Raw genomic sequence first — 12384 nt, 5'->3', positions numbered from 1 at the left:
TGCAAACCAAGTTGGTTCTTTTTTAAAGACCTATAGACACAGAGCAAATTCACATTAAACTCTACCTACTTGTACCTCCTGCCTGCCTTTCCACGTCCCCTCCTGTCTCCCACATGAAAGAAAACACTGATATGGGATCAGCAGGGATCATGCCCAGCACACCCCGGGGGTAGTGCAGGGCTTCCAGCATCGCCGTACCCCCACTGCCACAAGGTCCCAATTCCTCTCTGAAATCTTCCTCACCCAAATCAGTGCCGGCAGCCCCAAGAGCAGCCCGGGCACGGGATGGAGCAGGAAGCCTAAAAACTTCAGTCTGCAGAGAGACCTCTAGTGTTTTTCTTTCTCCATGTCCTGGCAGAGTTCCTCCAAAGTACAAATACACACAGAGCTCCCATTGTTTGCAGCCCTTCACAAGCCCACTGATCCTAATATGGAATTCAGCAGGAAACCCATGATTTCCTGACACACAGCAAGCTGGAGAAAGAAAGGAAAAACTCCATTAAAAACCTCCAGGCTCTCCTCCATGTTAGAAATGAGATGGAAAATGGAGTGGATTTAACAGGAATCCCCGATCCCTGCGGCCAGGCGGGAGGAAGGCAGACACGAATCCAAGCCGCAGGCTGCTGATATTTTTTAAGTTGCAATAAATACGGAGAACTGCAGGGCAGGATGAGGATTTCCTGACTCGGACGGACAAGAAAGGACAGATCGCTTTTTCACGATACTCCTCTCCGTGAATTTAATCTATTCACCTCAATGATTCTCTGGACTGCTCTGGTAATTGTTAGAAGCAGCTGTGACAGCCTGGAAACATTAGTATGATTTCCTGAGTTTGAGCTTCCCCCCCCCTCCCCTTCCCCAACTACTCCAAACTCAGGAAAAGTCCATACAATCGCACTTCATTTTTCCTTCATGTGCACTTGGAAGCCCCGGGAGCAGCAGGAGCAGCGGCAGCAGACGCAAGGATGAGCTGCAAGGCAGAAGGTGACAACTGCACTGACGGGAGCAGCAACAGCACCAAGAAGATGTTAAAATGTGTGGTGGTTGGGGACGGGGCCGTCGGGAAAACCTGTTTGCTGATGAGCTACGCCAACGATGCCTTCCCCGAGGAGTACGTGCCCACTGTGTTTGACCACTATGCAGGTAAGGAAGGGCTTCAAAAATATTTAATCGAGAGCCAGGTGGGAGGTGAAGGAGGATCAAGGATGGAAAAGATTGGTTTGAAGGCAATGCATGGGTTACTGCTCATCCAGGAGCGTGATTCAGACCTGGACGGCAGCCAGAGGGCTTAGATGGCAGTTCATACAATTGGGGCAATGCGGGATTTATGCAGAGAACTTGCTTGCTTCTGATTTTTAGTAAATAAGCAACGTGAGGGATGCACTGGATTTTCAGGACAACAAATAGAATTCAGCCTCTGTCGGGTTATACTCAGCTGCTTGGTTTGTTTTGGTTTATTTGTTGTTGATGTTGTTGTTCTTACAAAAATATTGAAGCTCTGAAGTTGGCAGGCTGCATATGGTGACAATTACATTTATGTGTGTATACACTAAAATCATAGAATCATCAAGGTTGGAAAAGCCCTCTCAGACCATTTAGTCCAGCCGTGCACCTACCACCAATATTGCCCACTAAACCATGCCCCAAATTACTACACCTACCCTTTCTCGGTGACGTTTTGCTTCTTGGCAAATGGTGTGTAAGTTATAATATTTATATCCTATTTAAGGAGTAATCTCTAAGAAAAGCAGTGCATCTCTGAGTGCTGTCAAAATGTAATTCTCCTTCTGGAGACATTTGTTTCTCCATCTATAAATAGAATTTAATATTATAACTTGGAGGTGGGGGAAGCAGGAGGGGTGATTGGTTCGAGTGCTTTATGGGGAAGGAATTTTTGATTTAAGAAAAAAATATAAATCTAACCAAGATCATAGATGACATTCAGTGCATCACTGTGCAAAACAGATGCACAGAAGAATCACAACATTCACAGGCCTCTATCCTTAGCAATTACTTTACCCAGCTGTGTCCGAAGTTACCACCCAGATGGTGTGACAGCCTAAAACTATTGCTCAAACTACTCCTTAAATTTCCCTATCCCAGATCCTGCTGTTTTTCTTATCTCCCTGCTCCTTTGGCTTCTAGTTGTTGTTTTTAAGATCCCTTCCAAAAACAGATTTTAGCACTGTGAAACTCATGGCTTTTTGTGCAGCAGCAGCTGGAGTTTCCTTCATTCTCTTTCCACCTCCTTAAAAACTGAATTTTCATGGCGTGGCTTATCATAGATTTGGTGTTCTGTAATGGGAAAATCTCTGTTTTCATTCTGGCTCCGTGTCAGCTTTAGCAGATGAACTGGCCAAACAAGAAAGCTGTGTAATTGCAGAATCTGATCCGTGGAAATGTGAAGACCTTTTTCTCCACAAGAGCGGGCAGTGTCACTTCTAATGCGAGCAATGCTGTCTTTCCTCTATTATTCCCTCCAGACAGATCAAAGAACCATTCTAGAAAAAGTCTTTACCCAGAGGTGATATAGGGAAGAACACTTCATGGTGTAAATAAGCACTTCCATAAGGGGAAAGCAGTAGGCAACACTGCGTGGATTTATGTCCTATATTGTGATAGCTCCCACATACTTTCCCATGATAAACTGAGATCTGCTTGTCCCCTAAGGCTTTGCCATACAGCAGTACACCACTCCCAGCACCCTCTGCAGTCTGCCAAGACCTGTAAGTATCTCTGAATATGGAGAAACCCATATGACAGCTGGCCCCAGCCATTGACCTGTAGGTTGGGTGGCTTTGGTATGAGCATGGGGGGTGTGTGCATATTCAGATGCTGATGCTAGTCCGGGTGGGGAGCACCAGGCATATCCCTAACTGGTAACATGCAGGAATGTACCTTGATTTTGTCTCTTCTCCATCAGAAGTGGTAGAACTTGCCAATGGGCTCAGAAGTTGCTGAGGAAAGGACAGGCAGATGGAGAGTGTCACTGCATAATCCTCCTTTCCTTAGGGTAACAGGTAAAAGCATTCAGCTTTTAAATCAAGCTACATTTTCAGGCTTTGAAGATTTAGACCTCTAAAAGATCTCCAGCTGCTCTCATTTGCCTTCTAAACCATGATAGCACATAAACATAAGCTAAAAAAGTTCTCGGTAGCAAAGTTCAGAAAGATAAGAAAAAAACACCTCTGTGTATTAACATGCTTTTCTGAGACAAACCTTGTCCAGTGCCAGTGGTCAAAACGTGCGCTGATCAGAAATGGAATTTACATTTTTTGAGAAATTCCATTATCCAATAGACCGATTTCACTACAAAGCAGTACAAAAAACTGAGCAGTGGAAATGACTTCCAGAGCAGAGTGCCTTAAAAAAAAACAAAAAAAAACCCACATATCTACTAATACAACATGCAGTCACAGACATGGGTTGATGGTTGGACTAGATGATCTTAGCGGTCTTTCCAACTTGTATGAAAGACATTACATGGCATAAAATATAATCTATTAAAATACTTTCATATATTGTAGCCATTGAGAGAGGAAAGAGCTCACCTGGGGCAAAATTACCTCTGAGCTCACAGTCATTGGGATCCTTTCTGGCTATAGACCTTTCCACTGCAAAGTACTTAGCAGCCCATGGTCGCTAGGAGAGGTGTCACGGAGGTAATAGGGACATGGTGATACCACCATGGCATACAGAAAAGCTTTGCACATTGACACATCCTGGAGGATGGCTGAGATGCTGGAAAATCCCCTTTAAATTTACCCCGCCACAGAGCTTTATCTGCCCCTATCAAAACCCAACCATTTTACCTTTCCCAAATCAGCTGAAGACATTTGTTTCAGATGGTCTGTGCTGAAAGTGCTCAAAAGCAATTAACTGCTGCAGGTTTCTGCAGAGCTGTGCTTCCCAGTGAAGTTTTTTCACCCAGCCCATTATTACCAGCAGCAAGTGCTTCCATTTGCCTCTCCAGGTCACAGCCTGGTTGTGAGTCCCAGGGCATTTACCAATTTCCTTCTTTCTAATGGAAAAAAATAGCGGTGGGGGGAAGCATTAAAAGTTGAGGATTCCAATTGTGATCTCAGAGCAGTTTCTCACTGCCACAACTCTGGCAGCTGGGGGGAGACAGCGATGCTATCCAGCCCAGAATTGGGAAAAGCTCCAGATGCACCGTGGTCGTGGCCAAGGCGTTAACTGTTCATGGTCCCGCAGCACCAGCTGCATCTATTTGCCAAGCTCCACTGCATCCTTTTAGCTGTAGGCCCGGGGCAGGTTTTCATGGTGCAGATAAGTGAAACAACAGGGTGTCCTTGAGGATGCACACAGCTTGGACACAGTGATGCCGTGGATGAGAGGCTGCTGGTGTTTTGCTGTGCGTGCAGCTGCTCTGTGCAGAAGTCCAAACCAGTTATTAGCTCCACACTAATAATATTCAGCCACAGATTTCACCCACAGTCCACAAAAATGAATTTGTTCGAGGCCCCTTGCCAGGGCTGGGATGCGATGGATACAGAGCAGAGTCTGAGGTAATGCCAGACAGATGGGGAAGGCAAATTTGTTATTTGGATACAAAACTGGGCTCTTTTGTTGAATGTGGGGAAGTTTACGAGTCTGTTTACTTCTCGAGCCATTCTGAAGAAGTTTAGCTGGTGGCCAGAACCCTGAGTAGGTTTCCTTTACCTTTGGTGAAAATCCTAGTCCCACACTGAACGGGTTTAACCACAAAGTGGCTATTTCTAGGGCAGGCGAACCAAAGTGTGATCCCAGTGACAAACAGGATATTACTGGCCATAGCTGTAACAATAGGGTCTGTTTGGATAGTGAGGGCATGCTTTAATATGGTGCTTCCATTCCGTCTTTCCAACATCAAACACTGATTTTCCGTGAGCAAAGGTCTCTCAGCCAGGGTGACTTGTATTGTGTCTAACTATGTGAAGTTATAAATGTTTAATTAGGGCTGAGGTTGTATCAACAAAAAGAAAAATACAATTCAGCTACTAGCCAAGCTGGTTTAATAGTACCAAAATTAATGGGGGTGCTCTGTGGAAAGCAGAAAGGAGATGTATCTTGCTTTTTAAGCTAGGCAGCCACTAAGCATCTTGTTTGATATTTCTGAACTCTAAAAAAAAGGCAGCAATTTTTAGCATGAAATTTATTCACCCCAAAATTTATACTCAAAAGTTCATTTATTTTTTTCCTATGTGAAAACTCTCCATCAAGTGGGGAGCAGTAGCAATTCGTATGACTACCTCAACCCACTGCACAGCCAGAAGAGAATGGACTCACAGGATGGTTGTCTAAGGAGGAGAGGGTGGTGAGTCTCAAACCATTTGGTTTAGGGACTGCACACAAGTAAATGCCATATAAGTATCTTTAGTAACTGATGGTGTATCCTTGGTAAATGAGAGAGAGGTCAGCCTGTCCAAAGGAGAACTGCAAACATCTGGACTGATGACTTAATGAATATGGCATAAATATGTCTCTCCTTCCCCTCAGGTGTCGGCACAAACTGGCGAACATTTATAAATAGTGAATTCATTTGAAAAAAATTAGCACTGGCATACGATCAGCTAATGAATAACATACAGAATAGTTCAGCCATGACAGAAGCTCTGTAAATCAAAAGCAATGTAGAAGAAAACAATTATTAATTACCATTAGGAGACAGATGCTTTGTTCTTTAGCGATGATTCAAGCCAATGTGGTTGATTGAGCAGTGAAGTGGGCTGGAGTGCTCACTGAGCAGCTTCACCTCCATGAGAGAGGAACCACCCACTGAGACAGGAGCCTGAACACCCCAGGTCAGATATTAGGATAAACTTCTTTCAGAAGGAGTGGTGATTCACTGGCACAGGCTGCCCAGGGAGTGGTACAATCACCATCCTTGGAGGTGTTCAGAAACTGTGGAGATGTGGCACTGAGGGACATGGGCACAGTGGGAATGGGCTGGGGTTGGACTAGGCCATCTTAGAGTTCTTTTCCAACCTTAATGATTCTCTGTCTCTGTGAAACTCCTCCAGCTGCAGGAACAACAGCACATCTGTCCACACTTTCGATATGCCAGTCATTTTTGATTGATTACTAATCCTTTGCATGGGCACACTGATTTCAACTAGTTTGTTTGGCAGGATGTGTCAGCAATGACCTAACTATCATACTATTTCTATTTCCTCTGTGAGAACTTCATTAGACAGGATAATTAGGTAGGAAGAGGCTATCGCAGGAGCTTTGCCATTTCTGCACAGGTGCTGCTGTGGGAGTCTTCACACTACCATGTTCTTGAGACAGTTGTCTCCTATAAACAGTCTTGGTAGTACATTAGATGTTTCATGTGATGCCTGGGGTCATTAAACTGAAAGAGCTATAAATAGCACTGAGAGAGAGCTGTGATGTTTATTTCCAGGGATGTTTGCAGTGTTTTTTTTCCTTTTAATTTTCATCCAGCTTTGATCAAACTGATTTGAACGTTATCCTTGAGACAGGAAAGCGCTGACTCTTTTAAGATTTAGGTCTCTAGACTCACAGCCACAGAACAGATTTGTTCATTTTGCCTCACAGCAGCTGAAAGGATTTTTCTGCCAATCTTCTCTGTTATCCAGAATAAACCAAAGGTCTCAATAACACATTCAAGGTTCAACTCAACAGAAAGCCACCGGTGCAATTCAAAGATTTTTGTGGCTGCCTTTTTGGGAAGATAAGTTTTACAGAACCACTAATTCTTAATCTTTCCACAGAAGGTTTACTTCCATGTCCTGTGCCACATAAGCTAGAGGAAGTTCAAAAATCATCAGTTTTTTTCACAGCCAGGAAGTCTAGATAGTCTTTGTATACCAAAGAAGAGCTTTTTACCTGAATGATCATGGTCATCCCACACTCAAATGAAGCAGGCACCATATACACGCTCAAGCATAGAATCACACAGTCATTGAGGTTGGAAATCATAGAATCACTAAGGTTGAAAAAGATCTTAAAGATCATTTGGTCCAACTGTCAACCCATCTTAAGACCTTTTCCTTCTGAAGGGTGTGAAGAGCTGAGATTACTAAGGCTTGTATCTCTCTTCCTCACACACATCCCTGTACTGTCCTGTGCCTCCACAGTCCACTTGAAGCCGATGGAGACAGAGATATGTGCTCATTTCCTCACCTGGTATGAGCAGTCAATGCATATTTTCATGGGTCAAGCACGCAGGGGACAATGCTGTCCAGGTGTAGAATGATGGCTTTTCTAGGGGCAACCACAACTGGAAATATATTGTAAAGATGAGAAAGTCAAATGACATAAAAAGAAATGTATCGAGTGTGATTAACTCCAGGAATTTATCAACATATGAAACTTACTGGGGGAAAATTTTAATAAGGTTTGCAAAAAAGGGAGGTTGAACCTGATGTAAGGAGACCGAGTGCTACCATAATTGAAAAATAAGACTTCTGCAAGTGATAATAAAAGTAAGCTGACAAGTGACCCTCTTGTAGTAGTCAGGATAAGACCTGAATGTGTTATGAGGTGGCTGGAGCAGAAAAAGGGTTAACAGTAGGAGCAATGAAAAAGTGACCCTCTTCTCCACCACTCCAAGATGGTCTTAGTCTTCCCCTCCCCTTCTTATAGGCATAACATTGCAGGAGGTGACATCAGCTGAGGAAAACAAAACTGAAACTGTGACCTCTGGCTCTTGAAGGAGATTTCTACAGCTTGAACTAAACAAAAACAAACAAACAAACAAACAAAAAAAAACGTAGTAAGAATGTCTACAGAATCAAAATTCCTAGACAAGTACAAACCTCTTCATTTCTGCAGGATGTGGCGGTGTTTTACTAAATGAGTCACAGTTAAAATGGTTTACCTACTGATTAAGCCAACTCAAAATGCCTTTACCAAAGTTTCCATCTACTTTTCTCTTTTCTTCATAAACCTTGATACAGATCTCTGTGCCAGCAATGCTCATCATCGCTACCATACGTTGTTGTGTACATTTGCTCTGCAGGTAGTGCCTTTCCTATGTTCTAACTTTCCAGTTGCTATGGCCAAACCCAATGACATCATGGAAATGGCAAGGGATGAGGAAGAGCAAACATATTTCCTTCAATTGTTCTGTTCAGACAAAGCCATTAAACAATAATGACATCTTCTGTCAAATTATTATTTATCTTTGCAATGAAAAAATCCAAGTTATTATATTTCTAGCATGCTTTTTAGAGTGATCACTCACCAGTCTCTGGACAGACATCATATTCTTGTATCCCAACATATGAGTCTTCCAGTCATTGAATAAGATACTGAGGAATTAAAGATTTATAAACTGTGACCTCACAATTTGTCAAAGAACCACTCAGATCAGGATGAACTCCAGACTGTATCCTTGAAGGGGCATTCACTTCTCCTTTTTCCCAAAATAAGTTCTGGGAAAAGAGGTTTAAAAATAATTTCTAATAATTAAAATCTTTTAAAAAATAGGTGAATTTACCCTTTTAAGTGCAAAGGGTTATTCGTTATTCACTCTCAGAAGCCTTTCACCCAAGACAAGCCATGCTACCAGCAGCCTTCGCTGAATACAGGGACTGAACTTTATGTGCAAATTCTACATATGCTAAAATGCTCAAGTACTATTAATCAGCCAATGAGTTTCCCATGTACGCAGGTGGACTGGAAAGCTCTCCCAAAACTGAGAGTGAATCATTACACCTCGCTGCAATCCCAAGCACCATCCATCATGTCTCTACAGTCTCAGAGACACAGCCAGGTGAGCTTCGCATGAAGGAGGATCTGACAATGCTCTCCAGTTGTGTGGTTCCTATCACCTTTGGCTGAGATGGCTGCAGATCTCATTCTGCAGTGATGGCCTTTCCTGAATACTTGCTCTGTCGCATACATACTTATAAGTTCATGACCATGAGCAATAACCTCCTCTTAAACAGATTTCACCAAGGGCAAAGAGAGTCATCATATGAGTAGGCAAGATGGCCTGTGAGGGTACTGGGTGAGACAGGGCCATCTGCACCCTACAGCGGATGTGGCACTGAGTGGAGCCTTCAGCTAATCCCTACAGCCACAAAGCGTTGAACCCAGGAAAGGAGAAGACATGAGGACCATGAGGGACCATATTACAGTTGGCTCTATTCCTCAAACTTACTGTGGGTCCAGTGCACCAAAAATTCAGCAATGTGATTGCCCTAGGGTTACCTTTCTACCTCAGTGAGTGGCACAGCAATGACTCCATACATATTTGAAGTGCTGACCAGCCTCAAGGGAAGAGAAGCCTGGAAAACTCATTCACTGACAGGAGAAGCACTAGGGAAAAAAACGAAAAGAGAGAGAAAAAAATATATACTCCCAAAGGAGAGAGGGAGGCAGCTGTAAAAATATTCCCATACAGAGTGGCACAGGAGGCACAGTCAGGAGAGGGGTGTCTTGGGAGCAGGAGGAGGAAGAGCACCGCAGTGCTGGATCCTTCCTCCTGGTTTGGGACAGTGTACAAGTCTATGGTGGAAACAGCAGTGCCCGTGATGAGACAGGAGGCAGCAGTTAGGCATCTGAAAGAGTTAAGAGTAGAGGGGCTGGACAGAAAGGCCCTGTCACAATGCAGGAGGACGCCCAAGATGACTCACTAGAATGAGTTTCCAACCCCTGCAATTCTGAGGGGACAGAGGCCACGTCTTTTATTAAAGGCTCCCTGGCAAAGATATTCAGATAGAACTTTGAAGTAATGATATTAACAGTATTTGCTAATGCTCAGCTTTCTGCAGACCTTATGGAAAGGAACTGCTTCAGCAGTGAGTGGGAAAAACATACATCTTCAAAGATAACATTATTTTTTCTCCCTTGGGAGATGGGACAAAAAGAGCATCTAGTTACAATAATAATGCGGCTCCACTGAGAACAGACCATAAGGAAAATCCCATAAGGTTGGAAAATTTGCTTTAAGTTTATAAACTGTCCCATGCTCCAGTTCCAGAGCGGGCAGCCGTCCAGCTGCTCTAAGCAGCTCTGTCCTCAAAGGCCAGACCCTTCCCAACTCAGACGCTCTCTGTTTCTGAGCAGTCTCCCCAGCTCTGTTTCTGGACTGGCTGGATTACCTCAGAGTGCTTTCCTCCAATAATTAGGCACAGAGTCAAGGTCCTGTCCTAACTTTTGGGGCCAGTTGCTTGAGATGCTTCCCATGAGCAGCACAACCACAGTGGCAACAAGCAGCAGGAACAAAAAGACCTGATTTTTCATTTAAAAGGTGAGGCATTTCCACTGGGGAAACTCAGCTCCGGAACAAACTCTCTGTATTAAAATGCACTTCCTGAGACTGTCTATTTTTTGCCATACAGTTCAAGAAATGCCTTGCAGAAGTAAGGGAGAGCCCTCTGGCTTAGAATCATAGAATCATTAAGGTTGGAAAGACCACTGAGATCATCTAGTCCAGCCGTCAACCCATCACCACCATACCACTAAACCATGTCAGTCAAGATGACATCTACACTTTCCTTGAAAAACTTCAGGGACGGCAACCTGTTTGGCTTCATGTTTTCCACTCAAGTCAGACAACAGCGCAGATATTGACAGGTTTGGTTGTATGATCCCACTTCCCAGATGGCTCCATTTGGGCAGACCAACTTCAACCAGGGTTCAGGATCTATCAGCTACATAGATAAGTATTTTTTAATTGCATCTTTATTTTTAGTTAGCTAGAACTACACACATGCCTTCACTGCTATGTCAAAACACGAAGGATGCTACGGAATTGTTTGTAATTTCTTTTCAGTGTAGCCTGTATTTTGCTTTCTGCAAAATTGCCATTAAAATTTTCAGTGAGAACATGAACAAAATCCAGGAGGGCATTTGTATGCTGTATTTAAACATTTAGAAAGAGAGCTGTTTTGCTTTGTTCTGTATATGTAACCAGTAAATCTCAGAAATCAAGTACAATTCCCTTCATTTCATTGCCTTTTAGTAACTGCTGTGAATATTTGAAGCCTATTCCAGAAGTTCAAGGGAATAACATCTCTCATTTAAAAATATATTTGAAATACAGCTTCTATAAAGTGATTTTCCATGAATACCATCCATGAAAACAGGATCAGACTCTATACTAAAGGGGGAGTTCATATTTCAAAAATATTCTTCTACTCTGCCAGAAACCAGGCCTAACTCCAAAGAACTCCAAATTAGCTGATCCAGTTTGTAATATCATTAGTATAGAGAAATTCCCTTGCCATGCATAGAAATATTCTCTGATGGAGTTTGCCACTTGGATCTGCTGGGAATTTACCTCAACCAGCCAGTTTGGTGGAAGTCCAGAGGGGTGAAGTTGATGAGGTTCCTGTTATTTTAATATTTTAGAGTGTTAAATGCATTTTCTTCCCTCTACTCTCCCTCCTGGGAAATGGCTAAAATGGTGAAATAATTCATTCTTCCATTATTTGAGGTATATTTCTCAATTCATTTATTTTCCTGTAAGAGCTCCTTGTAGCAATACCATAAGTCCTTCCTGATGCTTCCAAGGAAGTAAGAAGCAATGGGGAGTGTGAATGCAGAGGTCCCAAATTTGAAGTATTGTTTGACAGAGGAAATGGATGCCAAGAAAATGGTGAAACAGGAATAACTTTGTGTTGTCTCCATATGTTGCTCCCAACTGAGTTTCTTTCCCCCCGCTTCCTATTTAAATGTACAAACAGAAAAATGAGTCTTGAGACAATTTTGCAAGGAAAATGGAGTTTTGAGACTACCCCCAGTAGGGTGGAAATTCCTGAGAACACAGGGGAACCTTGTCCCTGGGTGATAATCATGGTATGTCATGGTGAGCTGCATGAAATAATTTGTACAAAGACTTCTACAGAAGCACCTTGTACTTTGCATCACGTTAAGTCACTCCACCTCTAGCTCTCCTTTCTGCTGTTCTCTCCATCTTTTAAAATGCATAGATGCATTTCCTCTTCTACAGATTTATTCTCCACACTGCTTTTTTTCCCCTCAAAGAATAGGGTCTACCCACCTGAAGTGTTAGAAAAAAGAAAGACAATTTCATTTTCCAAAGCAGGCAGCACAGAGCATGGGGCTGGACAGCACTAGGTGTATGTCTTGTAGAGTCATCTCTGAGCCAGCTGGGTCCAAACCCAAACCACAGACATTGCATGCATAGCAGCTGCCCCACAAGCACTTACTGATAATTATTACCGTGTGGCTCTTCTGGTTTCCCAAAGTGCTGCTGAGCTGGTGAGGGCGGCAGCCAGCCAGGGCATGGGAGCACATGTTTCTGCCTTCTCACGGATGTCAGCTCTGCCTGATGGAAAATGCCGTCTGAGAAGAATTAAAACCAAAGAGCAGACAGTCAGGGATTTGCAGGATGGTTGTGGGACTGCCATACGGTAACCACTATCTGTTGCAGAGTCCATTCAGCAG

The 12384-nt window shown here is 43.2% G+C and overlaps 1 protein-coding gene across 2 annotated transcripts in view; it reads left to right on the top strand.

Moving 5' to 3' along the window:
- Positions 376-12384, top strand: part of RHOJ (ras homolog family member J) — a 52056-nt gene continuing 40047 nt past the window's right edge. Inside the window, exons 1-2 of one of the 2 annotated variants that reach the window (XM_021402496.1) lie at positions 376-777; positions 928-1143. In XM_021402496.1, the coding sequence (XP_021258171.1) occupies positions 966-1143 (178 nt within the window). In that variant the 5' untranslated portion in view covers positions 376-777; positions 928-965. Of the gene's footprint in view, positions 1144-12384 lie in introns of both variants that reach the window. The other variant, XM_021402495.1, reaches the window with a different exon arrangement.

The sequence above is a fragment of the Numida meleagris genome, chromosome 6 (genome assembly GCF_002078875.1).
Source record: "Numida meleagris isolate 19003 breed g44 Domestic line chromosome 6, NumMel1.0, whole genome shotgun sequence".
Classification (NCBI taxonomy): Eukaryota; Metazoa; Chordata; class Aves; order Galliformes; family Numididae; genus Numida; species Numida meleagris.
This window is presented reverse-complemented; position numbering and strand designations above follow the sequence as displayed.